Raw genomic sequence first — 21,855 nt, forward strand, 5'->3', positions numbered from 1 at the left:
TTAGCCAACAACAACAACAACTACAACTATCCTCTTTTCTTCTTTAGAAACTTGGCCACACCTTATCCACAAAAACAATGAACTCTTCAACACCATCATCTTCTTCTTCGTCTTCTTCTTGTGTTTGATGATAGATAACACACATCACAGCCCAAAAACAATCCTCCAAAACAAAACCCAAAACTCAGATTATACAAAATGTCAGTGGCATCTTCCTTCCCCTGCATCAAAATCTCAACTTGCTCATCATCCCCATCTTGTTCATATTCTTCTTCTTCCCCTAGTAATTCTCTTATGTTGTCTTCTTCTTCAACTAAGCCCTGTTATGTAAAGACCACCATTAGGAGCTCCCAAACTGAAGGGCCTATAAGAAGACCTGCTGCTCCTTCAGTTAGAGAACCCTCTCCACCTACTCTCAAACCCCCAACACCTCCCTCTAAGTCTCCTTCGCCGCCGCAGCCTCAGCCGGCCGCTCCGGTTTCCGGGCTGACGATGGTGGAGGACAAGAATGTGGTGACGCTCGAGTTTCAGAGGCAGAAGGCTAAGGAGATTCAGGACTACTTCAAGCAGAAGAAGCTTGAGGAAGCCAGTCAGGGTCCTTTCTTTGGCTTTGTTGGCAAGAATGAGATTAGCAATGGAAGGTAAAGATTTGGAATTTGGAAATCTGGTTATCTGGGTCTATCTAGTTTGTTATGATTTTGTGTATGTTAGGCAATTAAAATTAGACTGAATTTTATAGGGGTGAGAAATTTGCTTAGCTACACCCGTAACCATGTTCTTCAAAGGGCCAAGGAAATATAGATGCATATGGTGATGAACATGAAACTAGAAACTGATTGTTCAATTCAGGGTACTGTATCCTAATTGTTCGAACTAGAATAGGTTCCCATGTTGGATTGAGTCACTGTGTTTAGGAACTGTGAGGGAGAGCTTAATTAGTTTCACTTTTGCCTCAAACACCTCATATTATTGATGGTGTAGACAACTTGGTTCGTGACAAATCATACCATGAAATTCATACAGGTGATGCAGTGAAGTATGTACCTCAATACATTCTAGAAATGAAACTAGACATTCTAGAAATTAAACAAGTGATGTGTAAATCAAACAGCCATCAGGACCCAAGGCATTTGTAGATAGGTGTTTTATGAGTAATCCACTTCCAAAAAGAAACGGAAAAGATTTCCAATTGTAGATGGAGGTTTTTTTTTTTTTGCCCTCTTCTACTTGGCGAAGGGGTTTGCATATCTTCTTGACTTACCAGCAGTCTGTCGGTTATTTTTTTCGATATCATAAGCCAAAGAGCCTACACTTCAATAGTGAAGTACCTGCTCAACATTCCTAAGGAACTTCCGCATCCAACTTGCTTTGCCTCACTTGGAACTCAATTTCCTTAGTATTTGGCTTATTTTTGACTATTTTTTCAGTCAAATTTCTTTTGAATAAGAACTTAAGTTATATATGAGTCTATGTACGCGTCTGACATAATTTGGTTTCTTGATTTGGGATCTTTTTTTTTCCTGGATTTGGGACTTTGGCTTTACAGATGGGCGATGTTTGGTTTTGCTGTTGGAATGCTAACAGAGTATGCAACTGGCTCAGACTTTGTTGATCAAGTAAAGATCCTTCTCTCCAATTTTGGGATAGTAGATCTGGAATGATGCACTGGCTTGATGTTAAGAGCCATCAATACTTTCTTGTTGCTGGAGCTGTTGTAGATGTGTTCGTGTTTCACTTGCAACTTCATTGAGTAATTTGTTTAAATTCCATTTACGAGAAATACATAACTATCATAAGCTGTATTTTTACTATATTGTTTACCATGATTTCAAGTATAGAAGAAGTTCTTCGGCGCTCGTTTGATAACATTTTTGGTTTTGTTTTGATCTTTTAGTTAAAGAGAGGAAAAATATATGGGAAGAAAGAGGGAGATGAGATAGATGAAGAGTGGAAGTAGAATCCACAAGACTAAACTATCTGATCTCCTTCACTTGTATCCTCTCCCATTCTCCCATCCAACTTTCCTCATCTATTTCCCTCTCAATCTTCAACTGAAAAGAAAAAAGAAAAAAGTCTCAAAATAAAGAACGAAAATGTTATCAAACGAGTGCTAAGTTGCTAAACCAACTTGTTGGATTGACTATTTGATGTGAATACCTGTTGATAAGAAACTTTCTTTTCACTTCTGTGTTGGGATTGGAATGTGAATCTAAATTACAATTACAAACGAGCCCGGTTGAAGGGTTTTAAGATGTCACAGGAATTAAAAAAAGTTCTTATACTCCCTAGCATATTCTGTTTAGTTTGGAGTGTGTATGCTTTGTTACATACAAGTTGTTAAGGCCAAGAGATGTCCTCAAGAATAGTCACGACAAATTTAAGCTTCCATCTCAAAGTTCAGGATTCATAACTCCAAAAGTTAAACCCGAAGCACAGGAAGGCTGTTTCGATCTACTTGTATAATACTCACCACAGATGCAATTCATTTCATCGGATCTGATAATTGCCCAGAAATGAAGCCCCTTCCTTAAAAGCATTGAAAAAAGCACAAAAGTGAGAACAAGTTATTAAATCAGTGATTCACCCCAAAAGTGGAAGTTCTCTCCCTCCCGTCTCATGCAAGTAAAGAATTGGAAACGGGTAACAATGAACAAGTTAGGGACTTGTCGTGAGATAACAAGAACAACTAACAGGCTCTAGTGATGAAGAATCTCAGAAAACATTTTTGCAATCTTTGCAAGTCAGAGATGGTATCAGATCCATAAACAGGTCCCACAAGGGGTTGGGGACGGCGTTCCATGATGAATGCTCAAGTTGGCTTAATCAGATTGACTGATCTTCTAATCTAGTTGAGCTCGAATAAGAAAACTTGCACCTGTTTGTTCTAGTTGATGCCAACTCTCGGCAGTAGTCTATGAGAATGAGAATTAAGAAGAAACTCGAGGGATATACAGAGCAATAAACTAGACTTCCAAGCAAGATTGTAACTATATTCAGGTTTCTTCAAACTGTACTGACTCCAAACATAAGGTTCTAGCATTTGCCAAAGTAAAAGTGTACTAGAGAATCCATAGAAAATACATTTTCCATATTTCCAAGCCTACCATTACTTGCTTCTGCATTTCATAGATTCATCATTATTCTAGTAGAAGTGAGAGTATACAGCAGACTGATCAGCAAATCATTCCTACCATCTACTTGCATATTGCATACACAAGAGTGACCAGAAACAGCACGCAAACAACACGCATTCCTTTTTGCAGATATAACATCCTTGCCTCGAGTCTTTCCACCCTAGCCTCCACTCTTGTCATCCGCTCTTCCAAATTTGCCAGTCTCGCTGCCCACCTTGTCCCTGTAACATCTACGCCATCTGGAGTACTTTGTATAAAATCTTCGCTCTGTAGTGAATCATCTTCCCAGGCTTGATACCTACACATTTCACCAGACAAAAATCCCTGCGATAACAGTCCAAATTAATAAATAGGTTACAAAAGCACATATTGTAAAGCTAGTCAATCTTCACAGGTAGCTGATCAAGAAAAGCAATCAATAACAGAGATTCCACTAGACAAGGATTTCTGACTTGCCTTACTGTTATGTATAGTTAGAGATGTGATCTCAGGTATTCGTTGAGTAGTTTGCTGGTTTGATGCAGGGCAGAGCAACAGCAGGTGAGAATATGGTGGATGGGGAAATGTCGAGAGATTAAGAAAGAAGAAACGTTTTAGAGGAAAGAGGGGGTTTATAGCTGTAGAAGGGAAAAACAGAACGAGGGAGACTAGAGAAGAGAACTCACTAACTCAGGCACCAAGCCTTTCAATAAAACTTTTCATTTATTTCATTTCAATCTGATTTAGTCATATTCATAGGCTTAAAACACATAAACCTTCGACTCTTAGAATACCACAAGACTCAATTAAAGACTCGCCAATGACAAGACCTTGGAATACTTAAAGACATTGTACGCGCCTGAAGACTTAAATAGACACTTAAAAGCACTAGACTCGTAAATACTCTTCATAAAACTGGAAAATTGACTTGCAAGACCCTTAAACTACCACGGAGACTTTACTTTGGACCAAAAAAGGCTGGGCTTAGTCTTAGGCTTCCAAGGAGGATATTTCTTTTCAAACCAAGTTGTGGCTGCACTTACCTACATACTCTTGTAAATTCAATATGTCAAGATTGTCAGCCAGGGGAGAAGGATCAGAATTTAGAGGCAAATCCAGATAGCTGTTGTGAAATTTACATGTCGGATAGTGTTATATGGCGGATGAGTTTTCACCAGTATAATTTTCAGTAAACTCCGGACATTATAATCTAAACAGGGCAAGATGCTTTGGTACTGAATTACTGATACGATCAAGAAATTCCACATCCATGGTGCAGTATATAAACTATTTAAGCACTACAAGGAATTACCTAAGAACGTCACAAAAGATTAGATAACTAAAACCACCACTGCAATCTTTTTACAACAATAGAATGTTTTATTTAAGATGACCTAAACAGCAATGAGGAAAAATAATTGGAACCCAGATTTCACAATCAACCATTAGGAGAGCCGAAATTCATAAGAACACAAGATCCCAGTGTTTAAAGTTCAACTGGTATTGTTTATTCTAGTTCTTTCATAACAGCTTCTACCTCCATCCAATCCACACTAGTCAAGGCAGTGAAGTATGCTCATTGTCTAACTCTTAGAGGGGAATTGCATCGGGCAATCCATTTTAGTTTTCAGTTTTCTGGGTTTCTTAGACTTTCTCATCTGCCATTCAATTGCTATCTGATATCAACCCCATTTTTGTCGAACAAAAGTAAATTAAGAAACACAAAAACATACCTTTAAACAGAGAGCCGACGAGAGAGAAGGATTCTGGGTTGAGACCCAGTGCAGCCCTGGATTTCAGGATTTTCTAGCGAATCAGGGATTCAGGATCCAACACCTTTTGGTGGAGAGAGCCTTAGCTTGGAGCCTGCAGTCGGCCAAATGAGTCTCAATATTCAACTCGCTTATTAGACCTTAGATAACCACGTGTCAAATTACTTATGGATGGGTGTGGTTTATGAATAAATGGGTTCCACGTTACCCCAATATCATGTATCTTAGAGCAAGTTAACCCGTTGGGTCACCAGGTCATCCACTATTTACTGTTTTTTAGTGTTAATTTCACCCTCTGGGTCACGAGCACAGTATATTTCGTGCCCTGGGTCACCATGGTGACCTGCACAGTGTATTTCGTGACCCAGAGAATGAAAATATACACTAAAAAGCAGTGAATAGTAGGTGACCCGATGACCCAACGGGTGAACTTGCTCTTATGCATTTCAAATTACATGAGTATTGGCTATAATAATCAATTGAAGCCTCATTCTTCCTTACTCCAATTCTTCACTTTAGAACTCCAAAATGCATAATTTTCTCATTGTTGCAATGTATGTGTTGGTTAGTAGATGACGGTCATTTTATAAATTTTTGGACTTTTAATTGGTGTTATCCTTTTCCTCTTTTTAATTTAGTTCCTGATTATCTTAAACCTCTTCTTGATCTCTCTTAAGCTATTGATAAATTTATTGCTAATGCCTAATGGTGTTTGAAACTTACCCTCAGTTCAAGCTTTTCTGGGTGTAGATGTGTTAAATTGTATTTTTACCATTCCAAAGCTCTGATAAACTTGATGAGTTTGTGTGGGGCCTACTAGCACAGGAAAATTTACAATTAAATCAGCAACAAATCTTCAATACTCTCAAAGTCAATAGCAGAAGTGCACAACCTCATAAAAAAAAGCTCTTCGACTCCTTCAAAGAGAGCAGAGGGATGGCGGCGACGATTTCCGTCGGACTCAGCAGGCGTGCCTCCTCGTCGAGTGGGGTTTCGTGGAGAGAACTGGGCTCATCGACTGCTTGGGCGCTGAAATCTTTCCCGGTAGGTCGAGGTCGAGATTTGGTGAGGAAGCAGATTGGCTTGAGTGCAGAGGATCGGGCTTGAGTGCAGAGGATCGGGCTTTCGTTTTTAGGACTCCAGTTGATTTATTGCCGACTTTGCCGAAGGAAGGCAGCGGGACCAGGGATTGCAGGTGATGTGTCGCTGGAGAGGCCGGCCGTCAAAGACTTTGGTGGCGGTGGCAGTGGCGGTGGAGATTGGTTGGCAGCAACTGATTAGGGTTGCTGCTATTCTTGCTCATGTTTGGGCTTGGGCTTTTGGGCCTGGGCTCAAATCTAGGTTGTTGGGCTCTGACTTGTGGGCCAGTAGGGAAGGTGTCTTGTCACTCTCATCTCTCACTTAGTGATGAAGGTGGGCCTGGCCTGAGATGTGGACCTTCTTGGGCGTTCAGGTCGACTTATGGTCTAGGACCAATCGTTTCGGATCATGACTTTTACTGAAGTTGGTAATTATCTGGAATCAGATTGGCTGTCAAGCAGCTTATGGATGAGGAGTTGCTCCTATTTGTTTGCTGGGAAGTGGCTTTTTGTTGGTACCACAATTGCGTGTCTGGCTAATGGGAGGCTAGTTTATGATTTTGCCTTAGGAGACACGGAGTAGTTCTTTGTACTATAAGCTCGCTGTTATAGCAAGCTCAAAACAAACTTGTAATGAGTTTGCATTTGCTTGATAGAGTTCGAGTTTTGTCTGTATCCTATTCAAGTACATGGTAGACTCTAGCCCATTATGGCTATTGAATCTAATGCAAATATCCTTTTTCAAAAAAAAAAAAATCTTCAACAAAAAAAGTTACTTTTCTGCTTAACTGAAGACAAGAGGATAGAAAAGTTTGAGGAGAACGTGCCCTACGCGCTTACCCAAACCTACAGTTTGTCGCTCTTCTTTTCTTTGCTCGTCTGGCTGTGCCGCGACATTAGCACAGGCCTTTGGCCTCGCCGACATGCGTCGAGTGCGACCGGACAGGATGTTGGTGTAGATGATTGGTCTAGTGATCGGCGAATGGGGCTGAGATGGGTCTTTCTGCCTTGCTTTCAATCGAGGACGGAGGTTACACATGATTTGTGTTCGTGGCAGGTGGTGGAGACCAGTTGTGTAGTAGGGGTTCGTATTCGATCTAGTTTGTGGATCTATGGTTCGATCCAATTGGATCGTGGCGCAAATCCATTGGAGATCGGGGTTTCAGATCTTGCAGTAGGGCAGTATCGTGATGGTGGGTTGGAGGAGGGTGACGGTGGGTGTCCCAGATCTGGTATTGATCTTCATGGAATGGGGGACTCGTGTTTTGGGGTTGGGGTGGTGGGAATCGCTATCTGTTGGTTCTCTATCAGCGAAGTTGGTTTGACGGCGGTCGGGATCTGAAAGCGGCGGCGGTGGGATGGTCTTGGAGGTGAGAAGGTGGTGGCGGTGCTGCCTGTGCAGCAGCTGTATTGAGCTGAAGTCACAATTTGGGCCCTCTTTGCCCTAGCCTAGTTGTGGACCTGTTATGGGCCTGGTGGTTCTAGGGCCTGGGGTATCTCTCTAGGTCCAAGATGCTTTATTTTCTATTTTAAAGTATTTAGTTTTTTTCATGTTTACTTGTTAGTAGATGGGTTAATAAGTTGCTACCATTACATGGTAGAACGAGGTGGGCTTGGTCTCGGTTTATGCACCTTGAGTGCCTTGTCTGCTCTAGGAAGGCGGCGAGTTCCTTGCATTAGCAAATGGTCGCAACCTCCTAGTGGCAGTAACGTGTCTGCTCTAGGTAGGTGGCAAGTTCCTTGCTTGGTCAAATGGTCGTAGCATCCTAGTGGCAGGGTGAAACTAAGTATCGTTGGATTTATCCTCCGGCGGTAACATAGTAGGAAAGCTGTGCAATTGGTAATTATGCTACGTTGTAATCGAGTTATCTTTCCGTTATATCACCGCTAGCTATGTCAAAGCAAATAGAGTAGCCAATAGAGCACTCTTTGCTAGTTGGTGCTTGTTTGAATACATATATTTTGTAGAGATTCCTGATATTATTTCGAGACATACTCTAGATGCTTATTGTACACTACACCAAAAAATGAAACAGACGACGGGTTTTTTTCGTTGTGTGATTTGGAGGCTCACCGTTGTGTATCGGAGCGTTGTCTGATTAAATTTTGCACAAGGGTGGTGCACCGTTGTATGATATAAAGACACACGACATATTTTTGTTATCAGCGTTGTGTCATCTCTCGACAGATGCCAAGCACAGCTGCCGCGCAGCATGACGTGCATCTTTCATACAACAGAACTTGTTTCCAAGGTGTTGTTGGAAACCCTTGTCAGACAATATTTTTGTCATTTCACCGTCGTCTGATATACCATCACACTTCAGTTGTACACTATGGTTGTTGTGTGAATTGGTCTTGGACAACATAATTCAGTTCTTATCGTTGTGTGATTGTAAAATCAGAAGACATAGTTTTTTAACAACCATTGTGTGATATGTAAAGAGTGCATTGAGTGAATGACCCAATTTTTGTATTCAGACAACGTTGGTTTGCCACACTATAAAACTGTTGTACAATCATTTTCATTTGCTATATTTTGTGCATATATAGCTCCATTTTACCTAATGAACATTGATCAATTGGAAAGAAAACACATTCCAAATGCTCAAATGAGTAATAAAACCCATTTTACATATCTCTTAATGTTAAAAGCATTTCCCAAAAGCTTATACAACTACGTAAAACATGCCACATATAGAGTTTGTGCAAGAACTTGGTTTCAATAGCCAACATATTGATACAAACTCTTGTCTTCCCACTATTCCAGGAACTTAGTCTGTGCAGCCATGGTGTCAAGCCTTTAAAGTTGAAGCGAGTGGTTTGCAATTTTTGTCCAAATGTCCAACCAAAGACACCTCGATCAGCCAAAAAAGCCAGTCCATAATCTATATACAAACAAATAAGCTTCAGAAAGTTGAAATTCCTTTCTATCCATCATAACACAACCTTCTGCATGCCATCCAAAAGTGCATATATCCAATTGTTATGCTTATGATTTAAATATTGAAAGTTGCAAGTCAAGTTGTCCAAATAGAAGTCATATACATCTCTGAGTTGTATATTAGTCATTTGCTACACTCTTAATATGATTTGATTGATACATGCTAATATATACCAACCAATGTTACTTACAAACTTCGAATCGATATAGTGATAATTTATGTATAAAACAAAAGTGAAATGCGTGAGTACTTTAAAAACAATTAGCCAAAGTCACCACTAGTAATATAAATGTACATACAAGCAAATGCTTTTCTTAAAAATCATATAGAGCTATCACTGAAACTCTTGACTTTAAAAAAATATGAAAAGTAGAATCATAAAATCTGACCTTGTTGAAGAGGATCCCCAAGAAAGCATTTTCAGCATTGAATTATTTCAAGGCTGCTCAAGAATGGGATAAGGACCTAAAAAAGCCAAATAGCATTCTTTTAAGGCTGTGTTGGTTCCCAATCAAATCAATGATCATGTATACTATACAGAACAAAAACAAATTGATCCAGAGAAAGAAACATAGAGGTTACCAGTTCTTAACAACTTTCTGTGTTCCAGAATTGCAAATGACAGCTACATCTAAATAGTTGAACCAAACTAGAGAAAAGCGAGGAGAATGCGACCATCATCTGCAATCCAGAATTTACTTCAATAGTTGAACCAAACATAGAGAAACCAAAAAAGGTGGGAAATAGACCTGCTTGAGTTCCAGAAAAGTCAATCCAATAATTAAAAAAAACCCAGCACAATATACACCCAGATAAAATGAAGAACTACCATTGTATTTCACAAGCAATAATCGCCACTTACCTAAAATAAAAACTGAAAAAAAATTAAGAACCCATTGTCTCAACTTTGCCATAAGCCATTGCACCAACCTGAAAATGCAGTGTTATAATTGAATTTCATTTTTACCATATTATATATAAAGATAACGCCAAGTTAGTACAAACCATACCACAAAAACAAGGTCCATATTGTTTTCAGCAGCAGCAACATATTTTTGAATGCTAACTAATTTCTCTGAACTGTACGAGAGTCCAGAAATGCAAAAATACATCATGACATTCATAATGGATGTGACATGAATACTTCCAGAGTACAATATACTCACCTACTTTCCGGGAGTTAATAGGTAAATATTGTGTCACAGGGTTCTTGATCATACGCATAAGTTTCTCAGGCTTACCAACGGCAGATATACTCAGTTTCCGAAGCAGCTGCACTGCAAGGTGAATGGCAGGATTAAACAAACCACTAAAACAGGTTTTCAAGAAAAAGCAAAGAACATGTTAGAAGTCAGTTAAACTAAGGCATCGCCACATGGATGGTGGTCAATGTTGGCTGCTCATTACAGGCATTTACATTCAACATGCTTTTCTTGTTTTACCATTGTGAGCTAAGAACATATTTACATAGCATCAGAAATAAGATAAAAGATGATGATATTCCTCCTCACATTTTATCAGAACAGAAACAATTTATAAAGCACAATGTAAGACAAGGAAATAAGATGGACTTACACATGACACCTTGGGATACGAACATATGGTTTAATCTCAATAAGTTTACCATCCTCGGTCTTCATATACACACATCGCAACTTCCCAGCTTTATTAATCGGGCTATCTAAAACCATGAGGGGAGCCTGCAGATCACAAAATGCCATTATAACATAAGAACCAAAGAAACTGTAAGCAATATTATACCTATTGAATTTCAGTAGCTGTTTTATAATCTTCTTGATTCTAATTTGTTCTATCTCTCATAGTCCACCTCAAATTAACCACTGCATAAATTAATCATCATAGTACTGTGGAAATTAACTTTTTGCTCATTCACCAGGAATACAATGCTAGGACCACTGACCTTTGTGAAACTCCATCGGAGGAAGAACATCATATCATGACCATACCCGGATGAGCATAAACTCCACCTGGAGGATACATAGCCCTGGTTTTCCAGTAAGAACACAATAACCCTCCCACAGCTCGGCCTAGAACTGAGTTTCAGTTTGCAAGAAGCTAGAACCCATATTCTAATCTCAACTGCTTTGTCTGTTTATGTCTTTAAACTTCGACAGGCTCAGATTAAAATTGCAACAACGAATAATAATTAGTTCCGACCAATACCAACTCCCTCCAGACTCTAGAGTAAATCAGAAAAGAAAAACCCAGAAAGTGAGAAAACTCCCCAAAATCTCCCCCCACAAAACCATCGCCCCATACCACCATCTCAATTCTCAACCGTCCAGATCGAATCTGAGAGAGGAACAGATCGAATTTTTGAATGAGAGAGAGAGAGAGAGAATGACTTACAAGGAGAACTCAACGTCCACCGTCAAGGAGATTGAGTGACGCCGCCCATCGTGCCGCTGCCATCGACTGTCGGGGAGATTGAGTGTCTGAGAGAGAGAGGTTTTCAGTTTCTAGGTTTTCCTCGAACCAAAACGATTTGAAGAGAGTTTGGATTGATCTTGGGGGCCAGATTTGGTTTCGAGGGGGCCAGATTTGGTTTCGACGAGGAAGAGATGGCAGACGAGAGACAGAGAGGGGGGGGGGGGGGACGGGGTCAGTGTGAAACTTCTCAGTTCTTTAACTCTTGGCCCAAATTTGTGTGGGAAAGAGGGAGCGGGAGGGAGCGGGAGGGAGGGAGTCTGAGGAGTATTCTGGCCAAAATTTGAGTTTGGCCAAAACAAAAAAGGCTAATGTTGCCCTGTTTTTTTTTTCTTCTTTTTCTTGTCCTCTTAAGGTATTTAGGACACTTCAATAAAAACGTGTCCGTGTAAGGAGTCCTCATAGCTAATATTGAAATTGCTTTTTGAAGTGAATAAGTTACTTTTTGAAATTACTTCATCATGAATCTCCTTGTCTAGATTCGTCTTCAGGGAATTTCTACCCTCACTTGGATTCCACTCCTTACTCGGATTTCCTTCGAAGGGAATACTCTTTAGCCAAATTTGCTTTGAGATTTTTCCTCACCTATATTCGTTTTGAGGAGATCTCTCATTACACATATTTGCATTTAGAGAATTAATTCTCACACGGCATCACCTTAAAGGTATTTCGCCTCACCTGGATTCTCCTTGAGGGGATTTCTCCTCACACGGATTTCCCTTGAGGAGATCTCTCTTCACACATATTTATATCTAGCCAAGTTAGTACAAACCATACCATCTTCCACCGCCCGTTCTCGCCTTTTCGGGAGCCTCAATAATCAGCTCGTTTTCTGGCAACTCGCCCAAATCTTGCCATCGGAGGATGACCGGCGGCGCTGCTTGTTCTTCATCAAGTTCCTAGCCCATGGCTGTGTGGTGTAAATCCGGCTAATTGTGGAGACGAGAGTTAGGTCAATGAAATTTGGGTTTCAGATTGAGGGTTCGACCTATAGAGATTTGGTTGATTTCGGGAATCTGAGATTGGGGTTTCCCTATTTGGGATTTCAGAATGAAAGAGAGATGAAGACTATGATTTCTGGGTAAAGAAGAGAGTTGGATGAAGAAGAGAGCGAGAGAAGACTGAGAGTGAGACAGGGAGAGGAGCGATCTGAAGAGAGAGAGAGAGAGAGAGAGAGTAGAACGTGAGAGTTAAGCGATGAAGAGGACAGAGATTTCGCGAGAGAGATGGGGAGCTGTGAGTGTTGGGCGTCTTGAGAGAAGAGATCGAGAGGTTATGAAAAACAGCGGCACCAACTTTGTTTAAACGTGCCCTCAGTTGTCTAAGGCATTAAGCAATAGCTTTGTTTTTTTTTTTTTTTTTTAGTTACTCAGACAACGTATAGATACATTTACGTTGTCTGAATTGCTACATAGCTGAGGGAACAAAAGATGAAAATTTCCCGCTTGTGCAATCAAAATGCCAATTTTGGCGCTTAGGCTAGGCATTTCTCATTCACACAACAGAAATAGTTCATTATGTTGTAGGAAGTTGCAGGCATGACAAACCATTGAAGCCAAATTTGCTTGTTTTGGGGGGGGAATGAATGTCATTTTGGAGACTTCTCCAAATTCTGCTACTTACTTGCACAACGGCACATTAAAAACCATTGTATGATGATTTGCAAGTATACTCCTACAACACAAATAACTAAACTGTTGTACAATTTAGTGGCATCTAGGATATAATTTGGAGCCAAATTTGAGTCCATCTAGGAGGGAAATCTGCCGCAAATTTTTTTTTTATTCACACAACAGATTATTCTTGTAACCGTTGTGCAATGACCTCCTAGATAAAAACTTCAGAATTTTAACCACCTTATACAACGTAAGTTTAGTAAACGTGTTGTCTGATTCACTTCTTCATCACACAACAAATTTTTTTTTTTCGTTGTGCCAAAAGTGTTGTGTGTTAAGGTTATTGGTGTAGTGGTAATCAGGGGTTTAGGCTCAATGTTCCCCCCCCCCCCTTGTATTCGGCAGTTTCATTAATCAAGGCTTGAAAACAGCCGCACTAGCCCTTTATTCAAAAAAAAAAAAAAACTTCAATACTTTCATATTGCAGCTCATTCTATATCAAAGTTATTCACAGCTATGTGGAAATTAAAATTGCCTCCTAATAAAGTTAAACTTTTTAGTTGGCTTCTTATATGTGATAGGTTAAAGACTCATTCCATATTACATTTTTTCACTCCGGATATTTCTGTTTGGCTCCAATTTTGTTGCAGCTGGTCAACAGTCTATTTTCTGCGCGGGCGTGCCAGCACCGTTCGGGTGCGGTCGTCGGGGGTGTCCCTTGACCTGACTTCTTTCAAGCAATTGTGGACGAGGAGAGCACCAACCTCGTCGTGGGATTCTTTGTGCCTCGTGGCGAGGACTTTTGCTGAGCTTCTTGAAAATCACAATCGATACTCGATGTTGTAGATCGAGCAGAGCGAGAACCACTGGGAAGTGAGGAGAACTTGCTAAAGCGTGACTTTAGCTTGGCTGGGTTGCTAGGGCGTTACCCTTGCTTGGCTGGTTCTGTAACCGTTGTGGTCGCGGCACTACCGTCGGCTCCCGAGGAGACTAGGACCGAAGTACGTTGACAGAGGGTTTGGTGGCACTGAAAGTCGGCTTCTGAGAAGACTAGGACTAGGAGTGTGATCACCGCTAAGAGAAAGAGAAGGAGAGGAGTTGCTCTTAGAGAGGTTTGCTCTAGAGAGAACTTAGATCATCTTAGAGATGTTGTTGTTGTATGTGAATGGGTGTCCTAGAATGAGAGGAGAAGGTGTTTATATAGGGAAGAAAAAGAAGAGTGAAATGATGAGTGGAAGAAAAATAATGAAAGTAGATCTAAGTTCACTTGTAAAATATGGAAAAGATAGAGAAAAGATGAAATGAAAGCAAAGCATGAAGGTGCAGCAACATGGAAGTGGTGATGATCTATTAAAGAGATTGTAGAAGAAAAATATATCCAAGGAAAAAGAGAAAAGCATCTAGCTTTCTTCATGTGGGTAGGAAACATGAACATGTGAATATTGAGCTGGTTTTAGGTCAGTTTCTGCCCCTTTATTCCTTCAATTATTTCTCCAACAATACTTCATTATATGCCTTCGACTTCTTCATATGAAATGTTCCACTATGAGTGTAGATCATCCTGACAAATTTTCAGATTTTTATTCCATGTGGTTGGGCCGAAAATGCTGCTGGACCTCTTATAGGTCCAGTTTTCCAGTTTTGCTTCTGTAGAAAATTGGGCTGATTGTTTGAAGGTCTTCCACTCAAAAAAAGCTCTTGCACTATTCATAATAAATGATCCTTGGGCTGTCTAGAATGGATCTGGAAAGTTTCAGCACATTTCCATTTCATTTGGTTAGTCTGCCACCCCTCCTTCCTTGTCTAGCTCGTTTTTTCCTAGCCGAAGTAGGAAAATATGCTAAAGTTGACTTGTCATACTTCCATAGTAGGCTTTATTTAGCCTCTAAATATATATTTCGAGCTTGTCGACAATATATAGCTTGAGCCACTGATATTGGCTCAATTTCTCCAAGACGTGCCTTGTCAGGCCAAAATGTTCATTTTGGGTCCAAACAATTCCTTTTACGCGTGTGTTTTGTAACCAGCATGAAGATTCTTAGGATTATCTTTCTATTAACTACTCCTTTACTTAAGATGTTTGGTCTCATTCTGGAATCCTAACTGCACCTCTTGTTGATACTCCTAATTTTCTGAATTGGCTTGATGCTTTCAGAATACAACCCCCTGCGATGGACAATCTTGCTAAATGTCTTATGCTTCCTCACTCTATTTGGAGAGCTCGAAATCAGCTCATCTTCAGAAATTGAATTTCTTCTATTGCTGAAGTTTCCCTTGGAGCGGCTAAAGCTTTTCAACTGTACTTCAAGGCCAATTGCACTGGCCTCCTCCCAAATATAAATGGTATCACTCTGTTAAATGACGGCTTCCTTACCTAACATCCTTGAAGCTTAACTTTGATGGTTCTATCCAGCCTGTCATTAGAGCAGCTACTAGCTTTTTGGTTCGCAATTATGATGGTCAACCTCTGCGTGCAATGAGAAAAAATCTTGGTCCCTTGGCGAATTAAATTTGATGCCCTCAGTTGGATCTCTTAATCCCTTGGTGAATTAAATTTGTCCTTCAAAATATTCAGGAGCTTGCACACCACTTTCCCTCAGTAACCTTCTGCCATGTTTGGCGTGAGGCCAACTTTTTGGCTAACAGTTTTGCTAATTTAGGGCACTCTTTCCCTTCTCTTTCTCATTTTGTTTGGGTTTCTCAGTTGCTCCTCTCCTCCAACGCTGCCTTCCAATATGATCTTTTTGGGAGCGGTTGTTCTCGGGGGTTTGGTTTGTAATTTATTTCTTTATCGAAAAAAAAAAATGTTTCCTATATAAACAAGAAAATTGATTAGTGATAGCGAAAATGGAATCATTTTTTTTTTTTTAGTAAAATGAGGTCATCCCTTTATTGAAAAAATAGAAGAACTACAAAGCATTAGAATCAGTTGCTACAACAGCCAGCAAAAAACTAGGTGGAGAAACAAAAACCAGCGCTTGCTGCAGACACTTGGCATGATCTGCTAGTAGGTGAGCAACCTTGTTGGCTTCCCTACCTATATGACTAATCTTCACATTTGGAAAAGAGAGCAATCTCTCCCCAATATCGTTATAAATTCTTCCCAGCAAAGAAGTATTTGAAATGGAGTTAACCGAAACCTGTTGTTGCACCAACTTTGAATCAGTCTCTATCAACATAGGCATCATGTTATGATCTAAAACAAAGCTCACTGCAGCCTGACATGCTAAGGCTGACATGCTAAGGCCTCGGCATGTTCAGCTGAGAGCAGATTTTGAAGAGGTCGTGCCCCTCCAGCAATAAAGGAACCAGTCGAGTCCCGAATTACAAACCCAAGACCTCCCTTCCTTGAAGCAGCTTGAAAAGAACCATCTATGTTAAATTTTAATACCCCCAAACACATCCACTCCACGTCTCTGGCCCTTCTACCAGTACTCCCTGTCTTCCCATTATGGAATCGGAATTCAGCTAGTCTTTGGACCAAAAATGGAATAATTCTTTAGCCTCTTCGAAATTCAGCGAAAATGGAATCATTCTTTAGCCTCTTTTAATTAAGTAATCTTTGGACCAAAAAATAAAAAGAGACAAGTTAATTTCATTGTTTATGGACATGAATATATAAACAAAAACGGCACATAAACGAGGGATTAAAATACTATATTATTGGTCAGGCCAGCCAATAAGAAAATGTCAAATAAGTGAGGGATTAAAACAACAAATTACAAATGGCCCCGTTTTAAACATAAAAGTACTTTAATATACTTAAGATTTTTAAAAGGGGGAGTGAAATTTGCACTCCCTTTTTTGCAAACTACACTCCCTTTCAGTTATTTAATAATATTTCCCCCCACATCTTTCTGCACTTCCCAAAATACCCTCAAGTCAGATTTTATTTTATTTTTTCTTTTTCGGGTCTTTTCTTCCTCCCTCTCTCCTCTCTCTCTCTCTCTCTTCTCCAAACCAAAGCAAAAAAACCAGCACCAAAAGCAAAACCACACCATTATTCTCTTCTTTCTCACAAAAGCTCCAAAAACTCCCAACTTTCTTAACCAAAGCCAAAACGAACAAGAACCCAGAATTTCTCATGGAAGAAGACGAAGATATGTCTCCATCATTCTGGCTCCGGCAGCAACCCAACACTCCCCGCTGCCGCCTCCGCCGCTCTACCTCCTCTCTCCTCTTCAGCTCCAGCACCTTCATCATCCTCCTCCTCCTCGCCGTAGCTCTTGCCTTCATATTTATCATAGTCCCATATGTGCATTCCGTTACTTCTCAGATATTCAGACCCAGACGTATACTTACAACTTAGAGAGGTTTGGGTTTTCTGCCTCAACGCCCACGAACAAGGAAACATACACAATCGATTCCAGCATCGTCATCACCAGCAACCAAATTATCAACAACAATCAGAACCCAATTTCTCTTAAAACTAAAATTCAAAATAGATGGGTTCTTGGTTTTTACCTCAGAACGACAAGAGAAGAAGAACGACGATCTTGCATGTCGGGTTCTACAACTTGACTCGATGTCGACGATGCATCACCGAACGACCCGAACTCCATTTCTGCCGTAGCCTCGAAATGAAGATCAGCGTCAAACCCCGCTGTTGGAGAGAAAGAGAGCAGAAATGATGATACGGATGTGAAGAGTGATTTCCGACAATCGCCGCCGATTTCGGTGGCGTTGCCGGAATATGAAGAAGGAGAGAAAAAGAGAGGGAAGAATGTGAAGAAGAGAGGAGTTGCCACTACTAAAGAGTTCTTGATAACTTCACTGAGGAGGAAGAAGAAGAAGAAGAAGAAGAAGAAGAAGAAGAAGAAGAAGAAGCAGAGACAAAAGATTTGGAAAAAAGAGAGGAGAGAGAGAGAGAGGGAGGAGGAAAAGACCCGAAAAAGAAAAAGAAAATAAAATCTGACTTGAGGGTGTTTTGGGAAGTGTAGAAAGATGTGCATTCCTTTACTTCTCAGATATTCAGACCCAGACGTATACTTGCAACTTAGAGAGGTTTGGGTCTTCTGCCTCAACGCCCACGAACAAGGAAACATACACAATCGATTCCAGCATCGTCATCACCAGCAACCAAATTATCAACAACAATCAGAACCCAATTTCTCTTAAAACTAAAATTCAAAATAGATGGGTTCTTGGGTTTTTACCTCAGAACGACAAGAGAAGAAGAACGACGATCTTGCATGTCGGGTTCTACAACTTGACTCGATGTCGACGATGCATCACCGAACGACCCGAACTCCATTTCTGCCGTAGCCTCGAAATGAAGATCAGCGTCAAACCCCGCTGTTGGAGAGAAAGAGAGCAGAAATGATGATACGGATGTGAAGAGTGATTTCCGACAATCGCCGCCGATTTCGGTGGCGTTGCCGGAATATGAAGAAGGAGAGAAAAAGAGAGGGAAGAATGTGAAGAAGAGAGGAGTTGCCACTACTAAAGAGTTCTTGATAACTTCACTGAGGAGGAAGAAGAAGAAGAAGAAGCAGAGACAAAAGATTTGGAAAAAAGAGAGGAGAGAGAGAGAGAGGGAGGAGGAAAAGACCCGAAAAAGAAAAAAGAAAATAAAATCTGACTTGAGGGTGTTTTGGGAAGTGTAGAAAGATGTGGGGGGAAATATTATTAAAAAACTGAAAGGAAATATAAAACTGAAAGGGAGTGTAGTTTACAAAATGGGGAGTGCGCACCTTTAAAAGTTGTCCATATTTTTTCTTTTGGTCGAATACACACGCATACTTTTGGGAGTAAATTATACAATATACTAAAGTTAGGTTGGCACTGTAGACTGTTCGTGAATAGTACTCACTGTTCATCTTGGTCTGAAATGGAGTGACGGTTTTGCCCTTACTACTTGCCTCAACTACGATTTTGCCATCGTTTTACGATAAGGACGCTGGAGGATTCGAGGGAGGGAGGGAGAGAGAGAGAGCGACTCTGAGAGCGAAGAAATAATCGAGATTTGGGTTTGTTTTGGAAGAGGTTCCGTTTCAGTAGAGAGAGAGGGAGAGACAGAAACACTGAGACGAGTGTGATAGATAAGAGAAGAGCGATCCGCAGAGAGATCGGGTGTGATAGATTCCCGTCACTACGGACTACTATACTCAGCAAGAGCAGCCGGACGGACTACTATACTATAGTGAGTCTTTTTTCCCCTCCAAATGTAGTTAGTAGTAGAGAAGATAACTGTCTTTTGTTTTCGGTTTTCGTTGTTCCCCCACCACAAACTCTGCCTTTTCTCTGAATTGATTATGTTTAATTCATTGAGGTTTCTGTTTATCGTTAACAAGAGACTGGTGTGTATTAATGTTCCTATGACTATAAATATTTGAGTAGATATATGTGTACATTACTATCTAGACGCTAATATGTTTTACTACCTTTGCATTTGCGAATACCAGATGCAACTCACCTGGACCCAAGACCCCAACAGTTACTTCTCTCTCTCTCTCTCTCTCATTTTTCTGGGTTTGCAGATTGATTTGTGTTTTCATAACATTTATTGAACTGGGTCATCTTGGTTTTGGTACAAAAGTTCATAATTCAATGTTGGGTCAGTAAAGGTTTGATCTTTCAGGACAATAGTGAAAAGGTTGTTTAGCTAGATTAATGATTATATGTATGATTAAAGAGTTGAACTTCGTTTTTGCAGAGCATACTTTCATTGTGTTGGATAAGCAATTGGTTGCGGGAGAGTTCAAACATGTAGAGGCCCATGTGGAAGGTTAGCTTAATTTTCTCACTTTTTCATGAAATTACTACTACCTACTTGGTTGCTGAGAATAGTACATGTCTGTTAGTTCTTATGTATTAGAAGCTCAAGGAGTCAAGGCCTCAAAAGAAAAACAAAGAGAAAGAAGATATTGTCCAATGAGTTTTGTGGTTGTAGTTGTAAACATCTTATAGATTTGTGATTAGCTTACTTGCACGCTGGACTTTGTTTTGCATTTTTTATTTATGAATAACGGTGTGCTCTTTGCCAGCCATGGTAGGTGATGATGTGAATTTATATATGAATGACCTGGGGTATTCTCCTTTTCCTATCAGGCTTGCTTCTTCAGACAGTTTTTCAGGTCAGTTACTATGATTACCTGACTCTGAGGCATGGTTTTATCTCAGTAAGTAAAACAGTTTCAGAACTCATTCTCTTACCAATGCTTACTTACGATTTCTCACAAAAAATTAATTCAATTAGTAGTAAAAGCAAGTAAACCATTTTAGTTCTTAGGCAAGTATCTTTATAATGATAGATTCAAACCTAAACCCTAAAAGGTGCATAATTCAGTTGTTTGCTCAATCTGTGATTACGTTGATAAGTAGATAAATAACTGTTAAGTTTAACAAAAACATTTATGCTGCTGCTATATTCATTTGTTTGCAGGACAATCACAATTGTCTAAAGAATAGTCTTTGCTTCCTCACTTTCTGCCTAGGATGATTTCCAACACTATCAATGACCACCAGCTCAGTCATAATAAGAATGTAAGATCTCTTATTAGAACTGTTAGTCATGATAACTCGATTGTAAAGAAAAGAGAAAAAATAGACTTCAAATTATTATAAACAAGAATAAAAAATAATACTGATCCTAAAATTTGTTTGTTCTCGAATCTAAAATGTTAGCTTAGGAAGATTATAGAAACTCTGATCAATTCTTATATATAACATAGGTTTATCAAGTCTAAAATAACCTGAGGTTTTTCACAACATAAAAAAACAGATTGTACCTGTTTAGCTTTGCTGATAACATTCTTGCATATTAAACATTACTTTTGTAGTTATATCAATTATAGATATTTTTGAATACTAAACTAAATCATTTTTCCTCAAAAACAATAGACTAATCTACATATTCTACTGGTTAGTGAAAGCATCACAAGATTGACAAAAAGCATGCTTTGGCTGCACAAGCTGTTCATTCGCAGAAGACCAGCAAAACCAAAGCTATAAAACAATGCAGTTTATCTGGCTTCTGTAGGATCAAAAGCACACAGAAAATTTTCTTGCATACAGGAAAGGTACACCAATTCTACCGCAATTAATCTGAGTATTAATATGCTACCATTTCGTCTATAATTATAATCAAGCTCCTTTTTGTACTTTTCTTATGCTCAGAAATCTATTTTTCGTTTTTCACTCGAACTTTAATATCTGTAGGATTAAAACCACATAGCTCAGCATATTGACCAAAGAGAAAAAAAGCTGAACTTCCAAACCTTCCATCATTCCATTCATGTCTCTCTTGGTGAGTCCTCGCTAAACTATTCTGTTTCTATGCTTAATAATAGTTAGCCTCTAATCTAATAACACTATTGTCACTAACTCCTAAAAGATTCTGCAGGAATGCGCACGCAAGTCCATGCACTCAAAACAAAGGTCAGTTGAGTACTCTTCATTTTTGTTTACACACTGTCCTCATTTCCCAGAGTGTAAATCTGTATTTTATATATGCTCACCAGTTTTACATACAGGCCCATCTGGATGCATCAAGTTCAAAAAGATCTCTCATTCTAATTTTGTCTCTGAGAAGTAAGTGGAGTTGAGCAACACATAGAAGCTCAACAGTATAATTGTCTGTACAAGCAACTATCATTTGCAGTAACACCCGGTCACAACCTACATTAGCTGCAGACGAATCATCTCGAAGGACCTCATGTGAACAGTTTGTTTGAACTACAAATGTAGCTATTTTTGTTGACACCTAACCAATTTTGTATAGCAAAACAGCTTTGCTTAGGAAATCAATTTTGCAACCAAATTAAAATACCAGATTCTACTTGGTATTTCCACTTTTGTAATATAACTATATAATATTCCGTAAAAACAATGAATCTATAAATTTGACAAGAAAAAAAACCCGCCGCATCGCGCGGGCTTACATT

General features: G+C 39.6%; 1 protein-coding gene and 3 long non-coding RNA genes across 11 annotated transcripts; 2 read left to right on the forward strand and 2 right to left on the reverse strand.

The window, feature by feature from the left end:
• Positions 1-5: 5 nt before the first annotated feature.
• On the forward strand, positions 6-1,868 carry LOC133740302 (light-harvesting complex-like protein OHP2, chloroplastic). The gene is made up of 2 exons (XM_062168230.1): positions 6-641; positions 1,547-1,868. The coding sequence occupies exons 1-2, from the start codon at positions 199-201 to the stop codon at positions 1,659-1,661; spliced, it is 558 nt and encodes a 185-aa protein (XP_062024214.1). The 5' UTR covers positions 6-198; the 3' UTR covers positions 1,662-1,868.
• A 1,101-nt stretch (positions 1,869-2,969) lies between these two features.
• Positions 2,970-5,026, reverse strand: LOC133738247 (uncharacterized). Its single transcript, XR_009860039.1, has 2 exons — positions 4,847-5,026; positions 2,970-3,458 (listed from the first exon to the last, which is right to left on the reverse strand). It is a non-coding gene; the product is annotated as an uncharacterized LOC133738247 (long non-coding RNA).
• A 3,416-nt stretch (positions 5,027-8,442) lies between these two features.
• Positions 8,443-11,667, reverse strand: LOC133739135 (uncharacterized). Of its 5 annotated transcripts, XR_009860457.1 has the most exons (9): positions 11,277-11,667; positions 10,828-11,106; positions 10,482-10,606; positions 10,073-10,183; positions 9,917-9,986; positions 9,769-9,836; positions 9,489-9,587; positions 9,296-9,371; positions 8,443-8,849 (listed from the first exon to the last, which is right to left on the reverse strand). It is a non-coding gene; the product is annotated as an uncharacterized LOC133739135 (long non-coding RNA). The 5 variants fall into 5 exon arrangements; XR_009860455.1 differs by having other exon boundaries at positions 10,828-11,667; XR_009860458.1 differs by having other exon boundaries at positions 9,489-9,655; positions 10,828-11,667.
• Positions 11,668-18,856: 7,189 nt separating this feature from the next.
• Positions 18,857-21,828, forward strand: LOC133740557 (uncharacterized). Of its 4 annotated transcripts, XR_009861298.1 has the most exons (9): positions 18,857-19,112; positions 19,375-19,405; positions 19,626-19,697; positions 19,957-20,046; positions 20,355-20,455; positions 20,839-20,991; positions 21,131-21,218; positions 21,315-21,349; positions 21,445-21,828. It is a non-coding gene; the product is annotated as an uncharacterized LOC133740557 (long non-coding RNA). The 4 variants fall into 4 exon arrangements; XR_009861297.1 differs by lacking the exon at positions 19,375-19,405 and having other exon boundaries at positions 18,858-19,112; positions 19,957-20,091; XR_009861299.1 differs by lacking the exon at positions 19,375-19,405 and having other exon boundaries at positions 18,858-19,112; positions 20,021-20,091.
• The last annotated feature ends 27 nt before the right edge of the window (positions 21,829-21,855 follow it).

This window comes from Rosa rugosa, chromosome 3, assembly GCF_958449725.1.
Source record: "Rosa rugosa chromosome 3, drRosRugo1.1, whole genome shotgun sequence".
Classification (NCBI taxonomy): domain Eukaryota; kingdom Viridiplantae; phylum Streptophyta; class Magnoliopsida; order Rosales; family Rosaceae; genus Rosa; species Rosa rugosa.

Bases quoted from the DNA above. Each gene is read 5' to 3' on its own strand.
- LOC133740302 (XM_062168230.1), top strand. From the start codon at position 199: ATGTCAGTGGCATCTTCCTTCCCCTGCATCAAAATCTCAACTTGCTCA. The intron at 642-1,546 runs GTAAAGATTTGG...TTGGCTTTACAG, and splicing joins AATGAGATTAGCAATGGAAG to ATGGGCGATGTTTGGTTTTG.